General features: G+C 33.9%; 1 protein-coding gene across 3 annotated transcripts in view; it reads left to right on the forward strand.

The window, feature by feature from the left end:
• Positions 1-19718, forward strand: part of LOC119609823 (serine/threonine-protein kinase 10) — a 113764-nt gene that overhangs the window by 44390 nt on the left and 49656 nt on the right. For all 3 annotated transcript variants that reach the window (XM_037964782.1, XM_037964800.1, XM_037964791.1), the window contains exons 8-9: positions 466-2733; positions 19320-19426. In XM_037964782.1, the coding sequence (XP_037820710.1) occupies positions 466-2733; positions 19320-19426 (2375 nt within the window). The remainder of the gene's footprint in view (positions 1-465; positions 2734-19319; positions 19427-19718) is intronic.

Here is a 19718-nt window from a genome sequence, read left to right on the forward strand (position 1 = left end):
AAATACTTACATATATTTCCAAAGGATTAACAGAAGCAACATTAATAACATGATGGTAAAAAATTGCGTACGACAATTATTAAATTTAAATTTAATTAATACCATTTTAAATTTAGTCTCCTTAAAAAAAGGTTTCGCAGAAATTGGCGTTTAAATTGTTGGCCACGAAAACAACTCCTGTGAATTGTCCAAAATCAAATTTAGCATATATTATAGGTCGAATTCACAGTTAGAATTAAAGCCTAAAAAATATATGTGTAATAGTTATTGGTTGGCCAAAATAATATAAAGATATAATGTTAAAAATAGCGTTTTTTCTGAAAGAAGTTAAATAACAGTTATTTTCTGTCCCTGATAAAAATTTCTATAGTGGTCTGGTGTGAGTTAATTAAAAAAAAACATAAGATTTATTTTATTTACAAAGCCGCCCATATCTAAAAATGTAAATGCGTTCTTTTATTTCAGATTCTTAAAAGAGAAAAAGGAAAGGCACCTCCTCCGCCTCCTGCTATTATTAAAGCAAAACATTCTACAGCGTCATCAGATTCTACATCTAATACAGATATCGAAGGAATTTCAAATATTTCAGAGAGTAGTATTCCGTCTGAAAGTATAACGTTTAAGGATGAAGAATCCAAACAACCACCTTCGCCGGTATCTTCAACATCGACTGTTTCTGTGAAATCTGTATCACTATCTTCGAATAAAAGTATAAGTCCAACAGGAGCAGGTTTAAGCTCCAGTACCTCGATGGTAACAATTAATAGCGATATGTCGTCAACATCTCCTCCGCCATGTCAATCTGATCAATTACTAAATCCACAAAATGTGCTACCAAATAGTTTAGAGTCTGGAAGAAGTCAAATAACAGTTGTAACTAGTACTCATCCACCTGTAATTATAGATAGTTCGTTAAGTCCTCCCCAAAATGATGTTGTTATTGTCTCTAATAGCCTTAACAAATCTATGCATATAAATGAGTCATCGACAGATGAAGATTATCCTTCAATGGATGATAGTATTGGTGTTTCTTCGCCTATATTATCACAAAAGCAATCAATGATTGTGACATTATCTACTGAAGGTACACCAATAGAAGAAAATGATAACGCTTACCCACATCGTAAGGTTGAAGCCCAAGGTAGAAAATTGGATGAGAGCGAAGTGTTAATAGTAAGTCCATCTTTTACCAACGAAAATGATGAAGAACTTATTGAAAGAAACAATAGCCAACAAATTATGGATACAAGTCACGTATCTGTTGTGACTGTAGGTGACGAAATACGAGTAAAAGACAGTAGTCATTTACGTGATAGTTCACTTACTCACAATAATTCTTTTATTGAAGATGGGGATACAATGGATAAAGGACATAATGGACAAGTTTTCAGCAGTCAGTCGCAGCAACACTTTATTGACACAGACGATATTAATGTGATTGTCAATCGTAGTAGAAAGCAAGATCAACATTTATCCCAACCCGGCGAAGGAAGTGAAAGCGATTCTATCCGATCAAGTACAGGTAGTGGAAATCGAATCGTTCGCCGTGGTACTGAGGTTAAAATTGCTGTATCTGCAGATAAAAGTGACGCAGAAAGTATTTCAACTACAGCTAGTCATGATAGTCGTATTGAAATTGAGGTCGATAGAAAAGAGACTCAAGAAGATGATGTTATTATTCGCCGCAAAAAACCAGCTGCTGGTTACAAGAGTGGTTATAGTGGAGGTACGGGTCCCACTAAGGAGGAAATAGAATTAAGAAATATAAGAAAGAAAACTAGGAAACGTACGCGTAAATTTGAAATCGATGGTGTTCAAGTAACAACAACAACTAGTAGAGTTATATATGGAGATGAAGATTCTGGTGGTTTTTATGATGATCACGTATTCCGCAAGCAAGAGCTAAGGGAGCTAAAGATGCTTCAGAAACAGGAAAAGAAACAACAAACAGATTTGCAACTAAAAGAGCAACTTAGCAAAGAACAACAGGACCGTAGATTTGATCAGGAAAGAACTTCTTTAGAAAAAACTTATGAAGCTGACATGGATGCCCTTGCACGACAACATAAACAATTAGTTGAAAAAACAGAACAAGCTCAAGAACATGAATTACGCTCATCTTCGAAGCGTATTCGGGCGGAGCAAGAAAAAGAACTTAAAATATTTCGTGAAAATCTTAAGCAGGAAATTCATTTGCTTAAACAAGAGGTGGATCTACTACCAAAAGATAAACGCAAAGATGAATTTAAGCAACGGCGATCAGCGATGGAGCTAGACCACGAGGAAAAAGAGAGAACATTTTTGGATTCTCTAAAAGAAAGACATGAGTTACTGTTGCGACGAATAAGTGAAAAACATCGCGATCATCTTGCCACAATTCATAGAAACTTCTTGCAACAAAAGCAAAATGCAATGCGAACACGGGAAGCACTTCTCTGGGAGCTTGAAGAAAAACAGCTTCATGAACGTCATCAGCTATCAAAACGACATGTTAAGGAAATGTGTTTTATGCAACGACATCAAATGATTGTTCGCCACGAAAAAGAGCTCGATCAAGTTAAGCGGATGCTTCAGCGAAAAGAAGAAGATCTTATTAAAAAGCAAGCTCTAGAAAAAAGAGCTTTACCGAAACGAATTCGTGCAGAACGAAAAGCACGAGAGTTGATGTTTAGAGAGTCGCTGCGAATATCTTCAAATCTTGATCCCGAAGTTGAACGTGAACGACTTAAAAAGGTAAGTAATTTACATCTATATATTTACATACATTGCACATAGGGACAATTATTGGAGAGCAGACATACAAGAAACCAAATTTAATAATATTTTTCTGTGCAAAATAATTCAGCTTTTTTTAAAAAAGTCCATAAAATTTTCTCACAAAAGTATTCGAATTTTTCCTGTATTTCACATTTCATCGTATTATACGAAACACAAATTTGAGAATCGAATGGTTTTTATTCCCTACATAACTTTAGTGGGGAGGGTATATTGGGTTTGTGCTGAAATTTGTAACGCATAATAATATTGGTCCTATACCCACCTTAAAGTATACCAATCGGCTTAGAATCATTTTCTGAGTCGATTTAGCTAGGTCCGTCCGTCCATGTAAAACTTGTAATCAAACTACATCAATCTATTTTGAAGATAATTCAATGAAATTTGGCACATGATCTTCTATTGTCCCAGGGAGGAAACCTGTTGAAAATGGTTAAGATCAGTCCATTATTTCACCTAGCCCCCATACAACTGAACCCCTGAATAGGCCTTGTAAACCTAGTAATCAAACTACAGGTCGCAATTATGAATATAATTCAATGAAATTTGGCACATGATCTTATCGGAGACAAAGCCTATTGAAAATGGTTAACATCGGCCCATTTTCTCACCTAGCCCCCATACAACTGAACCCCCGAATAGGGCTTGCAAACCTTGTAATCAAACTACAGGTCGCAATTTTGAAGATAATTCAATGAAATTTGATAGATGATCTATGGTACCGTAGACGAAGCTTATTGAAAATGGTTAACATCGGTCCATTATTTCACCTAGCCCCCATACAACTGAACCCGACGAATAGGGATTTTAAGTTCATAATTATGTTTAATATACTCGTATCTCGACAAAAAGCTGCAAAACCAAGCCTTGATGACTCTCATGAATTTTATAATTATAGGGTCTATTTGACCATAGCCCCTATACAAATACAATTCCTGTTGAAATCAGTTTTCTGAAGACCCCAGATATCTTCGGGATCCAAATCTTCAATAATTCTATCGGAGATGCTTTCGAGAAGTTTCCTATTTAAAATCAGCTAAATCCGTTCATAAACAACGGAGATATAAGCAAAAATCAGAGACAACCTCTGAAAATTTCATAAAAAAATAAACAACAACAACACTGCTTATTCATTGCCTTTGTATTTTGTTTTTGTTTTTTTGAGTATTTCGTTTCGTATGTTTGGATGGCTGTGTGTTTCATTGCCTTGTGTATATTGTTTTTGTTTTCTTGGTGTATTGAATTTTGTATGTTTGGATGTCTGTTGGTTTCATTGCGTTGTGTATTTTGTTTTTTTTTCTGTATTTCGTTTCGTATGTTTGGATGTCTGTTGGTTTTACTGCCTTGTGTATTTTTTTGTGTGTTTATTTCGTTTAGCGTTGTTGTTGTTCATTATGTTTTGCTATTGCTATAATAATGATATAGTCGGGAAAAGGAATTTTTAAATACACTATGGTGAAGGGTATATAAGATTCGGTACAGCCGAATATAGCACTCTTACTTGTTGTGCTTTAAATTGTTTTTTATGCTTAAAAATTTTCTCGTAATTCACATTTCATCGTATTATACGAAACACAAATTTAAGAATTGAATGGTTTTTAAGCTTAAAATTGTTTTAAGTGTTTACTATAAACCGAAAGGATATATTTTTGGCCCATTTGGTCCACAATTTCGGGGGATAGTACCATCTTTTTAAGTAGTTTCATTAAAATGGCGATTATTGGCAATATTTGTAATTTTTTCTTCTTTTTCTTTCATAGATAAATCCAATATTAGATATTGGGACTTAATTGGCCCATTGGAGTATCTAAAAATAATATTTTTGTTACAATAATCTGTATTTAAAAGTTTCAAGATATATTAATGGAATCATTCTTCTGTAGCTAATTCAACTTATTGGAACTTAAGTCCATTTTAATAATACTAGGGTAAAACATTTTTGGGAAAAGTTGTCTGGTATATATTCTTTTAGATATCAGCTTTTATTAATTTTAACATGCCTCGAAGAAACACCATTCAATATAGTAGAATCATTCTTTTTATAACCAATGGCATACAGGCTGAATATCATTATGGTCTAACTACAAAATATTGATATCTGGTTAAATACTATTCACGATGATAAAAATAAACCCAAAATGTTGGACTTGGGAATGAAAAAAATTCATTTCCCGGGATTTATATAAAACTTAGTTTAGAACTATAATAACAAATTTTTTAACAAAACAGACTACTTTTTTATAAATTTAACGATAACTAGAATATTCTCTCTTTTGAGAACAAATCAAAATATTTTTTTAATTTTGCCAATGAAAAGGTTTTAACATACATATTTAAATCAAGCCTATAGGAATTTTTATCGATAATCAAGTGGCAATTCTCTCACTACACTCTTATACTACCACTTCCCTATTAGTTGACAATACAAGAGTGATGTGTCCTTGTCTTTGTTTGAGTCCCAGCGCATAGGGGCTTTTATGGAAATGAACTGGAAATGCTACAACGGGATCAGCTCAGTAGCAACTCCTCACATTCTTTTTTCAGAATGCTGAAGATAGATGGAATAACCTAGGCACATGTAAAGGGAACATGTCATTGTGGCCTTCTTTTGATGAGAAACGAACAAGGCACCTTATCACCCGAGGTTGATAGAAGTAATAACAAAACACTGGGTGTAAAAACAATACACTGGGTGCTAGGTAGATATGCAAGTCAGATTGGGCTCCCATTCAATGAGTACTGTCGTAGTTTCAGGGAAATGAAGAAACGGTCTTCCATCTTCTCAGTGAATGTCCTGCTCTAGCCGCTAAGAGAAACAATTTTTTGTTTGGCAGTTACTTCATAGCAGAGACAGTAACTGTTATAAGTCTATATATATAAAAATGAAAGTGTGTTTGTATGTATGTATGTATGTATGTATGTATGTATGTATGTATGTATGTATGTATGTATGTATGTATGTATGTATGTATGTATGTATGTATGTATGTATGTATGTATGTATGTATGTATGTATGTATGTATGTATGTATGTATGTATGTATGTATGTATGTATGTATGTATGTATGTATGTATGTATGTATGTATGTATGTATGTATGTATGTATGTATGTATGTATGTATGTATGTATGTATGTATGTATGTATGTATGTATGTATGTATGTATGTATGTATGTATGTATGTATGTATGTATGTATGTATGTATGTATGTATGTATGTTTGTTTGTGCTTTATAGACGGCTAAACGGCTGCACCGATTTTCCTGAAATTTTCACAGTTTCTTCCTGTATGTCTGGTAGGAACTATAGGCTACTTTTTATGTTGAAATTTCATGTGGGCGACGTGCCACGCCCATATTAAGAAAATATTAAATTAGTATATCTGAGATAATATAATAGTTAGAGTCTTCAAATTTTGTCGGAACAACTTTAGTACCAATATAATTATTTAAGACAAAAAGTGGGCGGATTAGCATTAGGGGGCGTGGCACCTCCCATATAAATTAAATACAAAAATTCGTTTATCTTGGAAACTATTATAGTTAGAATATTAAAAATTTGCACGAGTAACTTTAGCATCCATGTAAACATTTTGGGAAATAAATTGGCGGACTACCCATGAGGGGAGCAGCACCTCCCATATTAATAAAATACAAAAATTGGTTTATCTGGGAAACTAATAGAACTAAATTCTTCAAATTTTGCACTAAGAACTTAAATATTCATCTGAACATTTTGGAGAAAAAAGAGCGGACTTTCGTCATGGGGGGCTTGGAGCCCCCATATAAATTAAATAGGAAAATTATTATATCTGAGAAACTATTAGAGCTAGAATCTTAAAATTTTAATTGAAGAACTTTGACATTCATGTGAACATTCAGAGAATAACGGGCGGACTTTCAATGGGGGAATTGGAACCTCACATATGAATTAAATACAAAATTTCGCTTATCTGGGAAACTAATAGAACAAGATTCTTCAAATATTGCAAGAAGAACTTTATTTTACATATGAACATTTTGGAAAAAAAAGGGCGGACTTTCATCTGGGGGCTGTGAGTTCCCATATGAATTAAATAGAAAAATTCGTATATCTGAGAAACTATTAGAGCTAGAATCTTCAAATTCTACATGAAGATCTTTGACATTAATGTGAACATTTAGAGAATAACGGGCGGACTTTCAATGGGGTCTTGGCACCCCCTTTATGAATTAAATACAAAATTTCATATATCTGGGAAAATATTAGATTTTTTTTTAATTTGTCTTCCATTACATTAAAATCTTAATTAACGTTCGGAAAAAATGCATCTCTGGAAAACATTACAGTTAGAATCTACAAAATTATTTAGAAGATTTTTTATTTATATTGATTTTAGGGTAGCAAAGCACACTGGGTATAGCAAGTTTTATTATAAAACTTAATAATTATTTTTCAAGCAAACATTATTTTCCTCTAAAATAAAAATTAATGTTAAGTTTTATATTTTTGTTCAAAAATAAAACTTATTTCTTGATTTTTATTTTTTGTTCAAGAAATAATTATTATTTTTGAGTTTTATATTTTTTTCATTGAAAAATAAAAATCATTTTCAAGTTTTATATTTTTACTTGAAGTTTGTATTATTTTCTTCAATAATAAAATATATTAATACAAATAAATGAAATTTTAATTAAAATGTTATTATAACATTAGAAAGAAGTAGTTGTGTAATATTCAGGCAAGTCGGATCTTATATGTATTGTCGTCACCTAAACGTATCTAATAAACTTAAAGTGAGTTTGGAAGGAGGTCTTAAGAAGATGATTGTGTATCGATCTATTCGGAATTCTTTATTACGATTAACTAACTTATTGGATTAACACAGTACCTACTATATTATGATATATCGAAACAATAGGGCGATTTTTGAAAGAGTGCCTTTTATGGGACTTAGGTTATTTATGTAACGAACTCTACAACTTTTCAAATGAGACCTAATTTTCGCAACATTTTACATGTGATTTCGGACTACTTATTCTCTTGGGTATTATTTGATCACAATTGCTATATAATAAACATATTTATAAGAGTTTAAACTTTATTCTGAAAGGACTTTTCAGAATAAATTTCAGCATTCTTGCTTTTCCCGTTTGCACTATACAGTGCATCTAACAGACAGACGTTCGTATTTGTCTACATCATCTAAAAATAATATAAGGACCCAAAATATATGTATGTATGAACTTATGTGAGTCTACGACTACGATGAGTTACAAACGATATGACAAAATCAGATTACCCCAATATTTGTGGGTATAAAAAGAAATAATGTATCCATAACTGAGTGTTTATGCAATCCGAAAAAACTTTGACATATACATAAAAATCCGAATTGGAAATTAAACCTTATATTGGATGCACATATTCCATATTGAAAATTTTATAAATATCAATATTATCTTAGCTATGCGTTTTAGATAGTGAAGAGTTAAAATGCATACTTTCCCTTTTTTTTAAATTTCTTAAGAAAAGCTTAAAAACTACATTTAATATTATAAAAAGTCATTTCTCTAAACATTTTATAAAAGAAAATGTTTTCATATTGAGTTTTATTTTTGAAAAAAATAAAATAAAACTCAAGAATAATTATTATTTTTTAAGTAAAAAATAAAACTTAAAATTAATTTTTATTTTTCAATGAAAAATATAAAAATCACAAATAATCGTTATGATTTGAACAAAAAAATAAAACTTAAGAAAAATTATTATTTTCTGAGTAATATATAAAACTCAAAGAATAATAATTAAAATTAAGTTTTTTAAATAAAACTTAAAAAATAAAAATCATTGTTTTAACCGATAATGCATCTTTAGAGAAAACAAATGGTATATTCAATTAACTTTTACTCTTAATCCTTGTACATATTTGATTTTTTTGTTTTAAATTTTAAGAATAATCATTATTTTCTGTCCCTGCTTCATAGCCATCCTTACTGAGATAGTTTGCATACCATAGGACTACTAAACAGATCATATACTCCATAGACAGAGGAATACGAGTCGTAATTCAGGTCTGAGTTGGGGAACAACTCTCGCGTCATCGCGATTATTTTTTAAACCCGTTCAGACTTGTGTTTGTTGACTGGCTTTCGACAGTTTTGCGTCTCGCTCGCACTGCTGTAGTGTATTACTTCATATAACTGTTTATAGTTATAAGTTGTTCACATTAACCTCGTGCTTTTTTATCACCTCAAGTGAGGTTATGTTTTATTGGTGGAGACCATAGAATACTCAAACGTTTATACCCTGGTGGAGACCATTAAAACTCAACTGTTTACACCCTGGTGGAGACCATTAAAACTCTTCAACTTTACTGGTGGAGTACCATTAAAAACTCAAATTTTTTCTTAAGTGTTTAAAGGTTTCCTGCTTCCTATATAATATGAATGATTTCCTTTAAACCAACTTGGGATACCCTGGTGTTTTGCTTAAGAGCTCAGCCATCAAACTAAATAATAAAAAAACAAGTAAGAGTGCTATATTCGGCTGTGCCGAATCTTATATACCCTTCACCATAGTGTATTTAAAAAATATCAATTTTATAAAATTTAAATTTATTTCATTTTCCCGACTATATCATTATTATAGCAATAGCAAAACAAAATAAACAACAACAACGCGAAATAAACACACAAAAAACAAAATACACAAGGCAGAAAAACCAACAAACATCCAAACATACGAAACAAAATACACAAAAAAAAAAAAACAAAAACAAAATACACACCGCAATGGAACTAACAGACATCCAAACATACGAAACTGAATACACCAAGAAACAAAAACAACATACACATGGCAATGAAACACACAGATATTCAAACATACGAAACGAAATAATCAGAAAAACAAAATACACAACGCAATGAATAAGCAGTGTTGTTGTTGTTTATTTTTTATGAAATTTTCAGAGGTTGTCTCGGATTTTTGCTTATATCTCCGTTGTTTATGGACGGATTTAGCTGATTTTAAATAGGAAACTTCTCGAAAGCATTTCTGATAGAATTATTGAAGATTTGGATCCCGAAGATATCTGGGGTCTTCAGAAAACTGATTTCAACAGACAGACGGACAGACAGACAGACGGACAGACAGACAGACAGACAGACAGACGGACAGACAGACAGACAGACAGACAGACAGACAGACAGACGGACAGACAGACAGACAGACGGACATGGCTTAATCGACTCCGCTATCTATAAGGATTCAGAATATATATACTTTATAGGGTCGGAAAATTATATTTTGGAAATTACAAACGGAATGACAAACTTATATATACCCTTCTCACGAAGGTGAAGGGTATAAAAATAGGCAGAGAAATAGTTAAGAATTAAATTAATAAGATTCATTCATACTTCTTAGAATTTAATAAATATGCATAAGAAAAGATGAAATCCATTAAAGAGAATGTCAACATTTTTGGTTCTATTTGAACTTGCTTCAAGTTAGCTTTTATATAGATAGATAGTTTTTAATTAAGGATTTTTTCATTTTCTTCTGCACCATTAATTTTGTTTTGTAATTTGTCTTTAAAAAAATCGCCGATAAATTATAAAATTGGCTAGCTTTTCCAAAATATGTAAAAAATACGTTAATTTAAAATTTCTCGTTTTCCCGGGATTGATTAAGAAAATTTCCCGGGAAATCCCTACAAACTATTCCCGAGAATTCCTGCGAATTCCCGAACCCCAAACTCTAATTCCGCTACAATGTCTGGGAAATTGAAATATATTAGTGCTTATAACAACATGAATATATACTAGCCAACTATGCCGGAAAACATCGCCATTTTAATATTACTTAGGTTAGGCTAGGTTAGGTTGATAGGAGGATGTATACTACATCAAATCCAAAGAAAAACACCTAGGCCACTATCGGGCCTGTTGTGCGCTCCAATTCATGAAAAAAAAAAAATGTTCACTGAATGTATTATTTTTCCATGTTCAGAAACTCAGTTTCCTGGACGTAATTCCTAAGAATCTCCCAATCAGTGTTGGTTAAGAATGTTATTTCCGGAATAACATCACTTCCAAGATACTTGTATCTAACTTCGACGAATGCCTGACAGTGGCAAAGAAAGTGCTCCAGAGTTTCACTGTCCTCTCCACATTGCTCTACATTCGTCTGAATCCGCACGTCTAATTTTGTATAGATGTGCACGTAATCCTGTGTGTCCACTCAGAATACGTACCATCATACTAACCTCAGACTTGCTCATTTTGAGGAGATTTCTCGTCTTGCTCTCATCAGGGTCACCCCAAAGAATCTTTGTGGTTCTACCCACCGTTTCATTATTCCAAGAGGCCTTATGGGATTCTCTCATCCACATTTTTAATTCAGCTTTTGTTGCGTCGAATGGTTTTGCGTTTGTCAGGTTAACTACATCGAGCTCCCTTCCCTTTAAAGCTATTACATTCGCCCTTTCGTTGCCGACTACTCCCGAGTGGCCTGCTACCCATATGATGTAAACCTTACCTCTGGGAGAGTATTCAGTTAAAGCTTTCCTACAATCCAATACGGTCTTAGATTTAATTCTATCACCTGATATCGCCCTAATTGCCTTCTGGCTGTCGGTAAATATATTAAGCCCTGTGGGCGCCATATTTATTCTAAACCAATTTACACATTCCGTTATTGCTCGTACTTCTGCCTGGAAGCTTGTGTTGTGATTAGATAAACGGTGGTATATTTCTGTTTCTGGGTCTTCAATATAGAACCCCAGGCCCACTTTGTCCTCTAATTTAGAGCCATCCGTGTAGCAACGGATTCCTACTGGTATTTGCTTCAATGTTTCGTTTGACCAAGACATTCTATCTGGGATTAGCGTTTCAAAGTTTCCGACATATTCTGTGTCTGGTATGCGATCAGGCACGTCCTATGAATGTGTATAACCTTCCAATGTGTTCAGTATACATTGATGACGTGTCCTATAACCGTCTTTGGCCAGTTCGCCTAAAGTAAAGAGCCGTTCGGCTGTAAGCCCCGCCTCATATCTTAAATATGTTTCAATGGGTGGAATATCTAGCAACGTTTCCAGAGCCTTGGTTGAAGTAGTACACATGGCACCACTTATACCCAAGCAGCATGTACGCTGAACTCCCTGTAGTAGTTTGATATTACACTTTTTGTCCAAAGCAGTCCAACAGATTATTGAAGCATAAGCTAGAATTGGTCTAATTACACTTTTATAAAGCCAATTTGTCATAGTAGGACTAAAACCCCATTTCATGCCTATGGTTCTCCTACATATCGCTCGGCACCGATGTACCTGTTGATCCTATCCTCTATGTGGTGTCTCCATTTTAATTTCCGGTAAAGTATTACACCTAAGTACTTAACTTTGTCTGTCACCGGTATCTTCTTGCCCAGGAAGCAAGATTCAGTATACGTAGAAATTTTTGTCTTTCTTGTGAAAAGACAGATTTCCGTCTTCGCCGGGTTAACATTGAGGCCTCTCGGTTGAGCCCAGCTCAAGGCCGTATTCAGAGCCTCCTCAGCTCTTCTACACAATTAATTTGTATCCTTTCCCTTTAAAAGTATTACGACATCGTCTGAAGTCCTTTCTTGGTTAGGGTCCTTAGGAGGCTATTAATCGTGGTAACCCACGTATACCGCGAAATACCTTTTTCCTGATAGTTATATCGTACATCTCGAAGCTTATCCATCTGTTCCTTAGCATGTAGTTGATCCAGTTACGGAGCACCCGGTTAACATAAAACTGGTCTAGGGATTGAATAAGGTTATCAGTGTGCACGTTATTGAAAGCCACTTCGATGTCAATGCATACTGCCAGTGTATACAGTTTGCTATCGAAAGATTCACCTATGTAGTGGACGACTTCGTTTAAAGCGATTTCCACCGATCGTCCCTTTACATAAGCATGCTGCTTATATTTAAGGTCTTTGTATGGTATACTGCTTTTAACCATGGTATCGACTATCCGTTCCAAGGTTTTAAGTAGGAAGGACGTAAGACTTATCGGTCGATAAGACTTAGGTGTCGAATAGCTAGGTTTCCCTGGTTTAGGTATAAATATTACCCTTGCATCCTGCCACTTAATGGGGGAATATGTGAATTTCAAGCATGCAGTAAATATCTGAGAGAGATGTACGGAAACCAGTCCCGTCTCCATCTGTAAGAGTGCCGGGAAAATGCCATCCGACCCTGCAGCTTTATAGGGAGCGAAGCTCTTGATTAGCCCTTTAATCATGTCAGATGTAATTACAATTTCCGTGTTAGCCTCTCCTTCCTCCAATATCGGTTCATCTATGTTATTCGATATACCGGATGGGAAATGAGAGTCCATTAGGAGTTTCATTGTCTCCTCCATATCCTCTAACCTCCTGCCCGTATCATCGACCATAGATTCCGGTTGGACATGAGTTTTGGATAGGAATTTTTTTTATCATCGATACGTCATTTACACTGTCTACCTGTTCACAGAAAAGTTTCCAGGAGTCTCGTTTGGCTTTACGAACAATTTTCTTATATTCACCAAGTCTACTACGATACTCATCCCAGTATACTGCGGTCTTTTTACGTCGTGCACTGTTAAATAGTTTGCGAAGAGTCTTACCAAGGTTCCGGATCTCCCCGGTTACCCAGGGTTTCTCCTGGGCAGATCTTCGGTCTCGCAGAGGTCAGCTGTCCTCGAACGATTCAACCAAGGCACTTGTGAGCATTTCTACTTTGGCGTCTATGTCCTCTTTATTTTTACATTGAAAAGTGTCCTGACAAACGGTTCTTTAGTAAGGAACCGAACATTGTCCAATTAGTTTTAGACTAATTCCGAAACTTTATCGGCTTTGGTGGCGGCCGTTGTATTTTGAATCTTATGTACCGATGGTCAGAAAAGGAGTGCTCGTCCGAAACTCTCCAATGCTGAATTTCGTTTATAAGCCATTTTGAACAAATAATTACATCTAATACTTCTTCTCTGATTCTATTGACGAAGGTAGCTTTAGTATTAAGGAAATCCATGAGAGCTTGTCCTCTGCGATTGGTGTTTATACTACCCCAAGCTACATGGTGGGAGTTGGCATCACAACCTATTACAATTTTCTTATTTTTCCTTTGCGCTTCTTCCACCAGTTTCATCAGCTCTGACGTTGGTGGTAGTGTCGGAGAATCGAAAGGCAGGTAAACAGATGCAAGGTATATGTTGCCACGACCTTGCTTCAGTACCGTTGCATCCGATGTGGATAATCCTGTTGAGAGGAGAAAACATAAGTTCTTGTGACATAAGATACATGTTCTCGATTGAGACCCTTTATCAACGTAGAAAAGTTGGAAATTTACGTGATTTAATCCAGAAACCTTGTTGCGAATCGTCTACGGTTCCTAGATTAAAGCTATATGTATCTTACCTGTGTTAATTTTAGCCATCAGAGCGTTGGTAGCTGTCTCGCTCCGATTGAGGTTTATTTGGATAACCTCAATCATTGTCATCCATTTAAACTGTCTTCCAGCGAGCTAGTGATCACATCCCCGCTCGTTGGATTTGACTGCTCCGGGTAACCTGAAGTGGCTATTGATGCAGTGGGTACCATTGATGGCACTGCGGTGTCCTTATCAGGCTTAGGAAGAGCAGTCTTTTTAATCGACACTTTCCCAATTTTGGACAGCACTGATGTTCTGTCTTCTGGCGAGTGAGTGATTTCCTCCTCGCTTTTAGGATTTGACTCCTCAAAATTACCAGTACTTGCTAATGATGCTTTGGGTACCGTCTTAGGTGTTTCAGTGTCCTTATCGGGGTCGGTTTTGACATCCCTTTCAATCGGCACCTCCCCAATTTTGGAAAGGGCAGCTGCACCTTCTTTTGGCGAGTTAGTGGTATCTTCCTCGCTTTTAGGATTTGACTCCTTAACGTTATCAGTAGTTGCTACTGATGCTGTGGTCTTAGGTATTTTAGTGTCCTTTTCGAGGCTTCGAGCTTTAGAGGCGAAGTAAGCCCTACCTTTATTCTTGGCAAGACTAGATTTCTGGTCGATACCTATTACAAATAAAGTTCCCTCAGGTTCTTCTTTCCTGTAAAAGACATCCCATTTTTCCACGCCCAGCTCAGCATTTTGACCTCCAAGAATTTTCAGTATACGTTCATTAGCCAGTTTACTGCCCCATCCTTTTATGTAGACCGTGGACTTTAAGAGCACCGGAAGCTCGCTCTTCTTTGCCAGTCCCAGCCTAGCGCCGTCCCAGGGAGGAGGGATACTTTCCACCAAGTTCTTTAGGGTGCTAACACATTGGTGAGATGCCAACCTCATCAACATCACGCCCATGCTGAACTCGCAGCTCTCGCTCTCTATTGGTTGTTTGCCCTTTGAAGCGATTGCATGGTCCACTATCTTATTGTTGACCAGGTCTTCTATTTTACTCTGTTGGTCTATTGGAATTTTGCCTGTCGGATTACCGACATCGTAAACTGCGGCTCTTTTCCTCCGTCTAGGATTCTCACTTGAGGTTCCTTTGAGTGAAGTATGGCTTGGCTTCGACTGTGTATTAGAAGACGGGGAGCTCTTTTTCTTCTTAGGTTTATTCTCAGTTGTCAACTTCTCGGGAGACCTGATCCTTTTTGCCTCAGATCTTGTGAGAGAGTCCGATTTTTCCTTTGGGTGTCGTGGGATTGACTAACTATAATTTCCTGAAGCATCTTTTTCAACTTCCTCCTCTGTGCTCCAGAAAGTCGTTTCTTAGTAATAGGTAGTTTAGCTATGCTATCACTCACCTCATTCGCCATTTGCTCTACTTCATCCTTTTTGGGATTTGCTATAATGAATGGTGTATAATAATAATCTGAGGATTCAGAGTCGGAACCCTATATTTAAAGGCTGAGGTAGCTTAGAGCTCCCTCCGAGTACATCCTTCTCTTTCACCCCTTTTTTTTTGCCAGTGGCATGCTGTACACTTGACGCATTGTCCGCCACGGAGGCCAAGGTACCCACCTCCGTAGTAGTATTTTGCTCACGATTGCAGGATGACGACGACACGTGACGCGCGAGTGGATCAACACTTGCCGCCGGTACTGGATTATTTAGGCCCTGCATCGTAACTTTTATCTTTTTATCCGCGGGGAATATAATATTAACAGGTGGTGGACAATCTGCCCTACCTCAGCTTAAGTGAAATTAAAGCTGGGAGAGGAAAGATGGTCCATCACCACCCCCTATCCACCACCCGGGGACGCGTTCGGTAGGAAAAACGGGAAAAACTCCCCCGATATTACTGACATTACTTAAAAAGATACAATCGCCCCAAAATTGTGGACTAAGTGGGTCAAAAATATATCCCTTCGGTTGATAGTAACCTCTTAAACAATTTTAAGCAAAAAAAAAAAAAAAAAAACATTTGATTCTAATTTTTATGTATCATATAATATGATGAAATGTGAAATGCAGGAAAAGAAAATTCGAATACTTTTGTGAGATAATTTAATCGATTTTTTAAAAAAAGCTTAATTAATTTAAGTAAATGTAAATTTTTCAAGTTTTAAAACGTGATATGAAAGATATGTAATATAATAAATTTATTTATATATTTTGTACACAAAAAATATTATTAAATTTAGTTTCTTTTCATACCCACCAAAAAATAACCCAGCAAAAAATAATTGATGTCATACTTTACAAATAACAGCTTAATCACATCTAAAAATACGATTACATATTTTCCGTTTTTATAAACCAAGTATTTCCTTACAAATGAAAATCCAGTTAAAAGTGAGGAAAGAGTTATAGAAAAGTCACTACAAATAACATATTGGAAATACATCAAATTCTGATTAAAATCCAATGAAATTTACATAAGCGTGTCATTGAAAGAATGCGGTTTATTTTTGACATCCAAATATTGGATTTTTACTGCTTTTAAAAATAACATTAGATGTAGTCCAAAGTTGTCAAAAGTGAACAACATCCCTCCAATGTAAATGTAAAATTCATAGGTAAAATTCATAGGTTTTATACCCGAATTTGAAGCACTTCGGGTTACTAGTTGCGATGAAAATACTACATCTTTTTCCACACTTTGTCGCTGGGAATTGATGTCATACTTTACAAACGACATCTTAATCGCATCTAAAAATGCGATTCATATTTTTCGCTTTCATAAACCAAATATTTCATTACAAATGAAACTCAGTTAAAAGTGACGAATGAGATGTAGAAAGTCACTACAAATAACATATTCGAAGAACATCAAATTTTGCTGAAAAACTTATGAAATTTATATAAGCGTGTCATTGAAAGAATGTGGTTTATTTTTTACATCCAAATATCGGATTTTTACTGCTTCTAAAAATAAGATTACATGCAGTTCGAAGTTTTCAAAAATGAACAACATCCCTCCAATGACACGCTAAAGTAAAATTCATAGGTTTTTCACCCGAATTTGAAGCACTTCGGGTTACTAGTTCATAGCAAAAAATAATTGATGTCATACTTTACAGACTACATCTTAATCACATCTTAAAAAGCGATTACATATTTTTCACTTTTATAAACCAAATATTTCCTATTGTAACTATCGAAAAATTAAAGTACACGCGTTTATAGTTTACTTAACAATTAGGCTTTATTAATCTAATTGTACGATGCTTGAACATTGTTCGGCAAAAAGAAAAATGCAAGTAACCCAGCAAAAAAAGTGTGGAAAAAGATGTAGAATTTTCATCACAACTAGTAACCCGAAGTGCTTCAAATTCAGGTGAAAAACCTATGAATTTTACATTAGCGTGTCATTGGAGGGATGTTGTTCATTTTTGACAACTTTGAACTACATCTAATCTTATCTTTAGAAGCTGTAAAAATCCGATATTTGTATGTCAAAAATAAACCACATTCTTTCAATGAAACGCTTATGTAAATTTCATCAAAATTTGAAGTACTTCGAATATGTTGTTTGTAGTGACTTTTCTACATCTCTTTTCTCATTTTTAACTGTGTTTTAATTTGTAAGTATATGTTTGGTTTATAAAAGCGAAAAGTATGCAATCGCATTTTTAGATGTGATTAAGATGTCGTTTGTAAAATATAACATCAATTATTTTTTGCTGGGAAGTAATACAAAAAAGAAGATCATAAAAATATGTATACCAAATAGCGATGATGAAAACAATAGATAACCAGTATCTTAGTTTTTAACGGTTACAGCATTGCCATAGTGGTAGTAACGAATAAAATTATAACATTTCCTTACAAATGAAAACCCAGTTAAAAGTGAGGAAAAACCAGTGATATTGAAACAATGTTGTTTTATTTTTGACATCACAATATCGGATTTTTACTGCTTCTAAATATAAGATTAGATGTAGTTCAAAGTTGTAAAAAGTGAACAATAAATTATATCTTAAAAAATTTCTTAACCGATTTAATATTTTTCAACTGTTTTGAAAAGAGTTTCCTTTGTCCTTTTTAAAAAGTATACACACTTTTATATTTTTTACGGAAATGTGTGAAATATTTAGATCTGAATACAAATTTTTATATATTTTTTTAATTTTTTTACAATTCAAGATCATTTTTGACCCACACTTTATTTGAAAACATATTTTTTATTTTAGCCCATATTTCTATGAATAAAATAAGATATGAAACGTTGAAATCAGATAAAAACTGACAGAAATAGAATTTTTTCCGTAAAATCAAAAAATTACCAAATCTCTCATTTCTAAAGTAAATTATCAATTTGAATAATAAAGCTTATATTTGTGTTGCATATCTTAAGTTGATATTTTACTTCAGGAAAGAGAGATTTGGTAAATTTTTGTTTTTACGAAAAAAATTTTATTTTTGTCAGTTTTTATCTGATTTCAACGCTTCATATCTTATTTTATTCATAGAAATATGGGCTAAAATAAAAAATATTTAAAAAATATGTTTTCAAATAAAGTGTGGGTCAAAAATGATCTTGAATTGTAAAAAAATGAAAAAAATATATAAAAATTTGTATTCAGATCTAAATATTTTACACATTTCCGTAAAAAATATAAAATTGTGTATACTTTTTAAAAAGGACAAAGGAAACTCTTTTCAAAACAGATGAAAAATACTAAATCGGTTAAGAAAATTTTGAGATATATTTTTTTTGGTCTGTCTAGTCAACAAAAAGCGTTTTTTTCCAATATCTTCCGATTTTTATGGTATATTGAAGATTTTAAAAATGGTACTGTAATATACTCTACTAGACCTACCAACTTCACTAGGTCACGCGATTAGTGTATTGATTTTTTGTAATTTTGTCACACCGTGTTATTTTTTGCTGGGAATATGAATTTGTCTGATATAAAAGTTAACATTTTAGGTAAAATGCATTTCTAATTTTGTTCATTAGTGTATGTACGATGACTTACAAAAGTACAATTCTTAAGTAATATTTTTATGGGGGCTAGTTTGTACCAAATTGGTTACTTGTATCATAAGTCCTAAATGTGCATTACAATAAGGAATAACGCAAATAAAACACCAATAACATATTTTTTTATTTATAAATTAAATGCAGTTCCAAGAACAGGATAAGAAACGGTACACTCAAGAAGAACGACGATTTGAAATAAAACATCAGAAACAGCTTGAAGAGTTGAGAGCGACTAGGGAAAGCACAATAAGGTAAGTACACATTAAAAAACTATGTAAATTTTATGAATTTTTTTATTGTTGTCAATTCAATTCGTTAAGAAGTTGCATATGGGAAATTCTCTTTTTATTTTAGATTTTAGGAAATCAACTATATGAAATAAATATTTTTTTTGGTTAATATCTTGAAAATTAAGTGATGATGAATTTTAATTCACAAGACTTGAAAGAATTAGTCCATAAAATTTTGTGGTCAAGAGTAGTTCTATGTTGCAAAAATAAACACTTAAAGTTAAAATTTCTAAAAAATGGTTGAAAAAAATAT

The sequence above is a fragment of the Lucilia sericata genome, unplaced genomic scaffold (genome assembly GCF_015586225.1).
Source record: "Lucilia sericata isolate MDLA Ls3-8-SP2 unplaced genomic scaffold, ASM1558622v1 Contig000025F_arrow, whole genome shotgun sequence".
Taxonomy (NCBI): Eukaryota; Metazoa; Arthropoda; class Insecta; order Diptera; family Calliphoridae; genus Lucilia; species Lucilia sericata.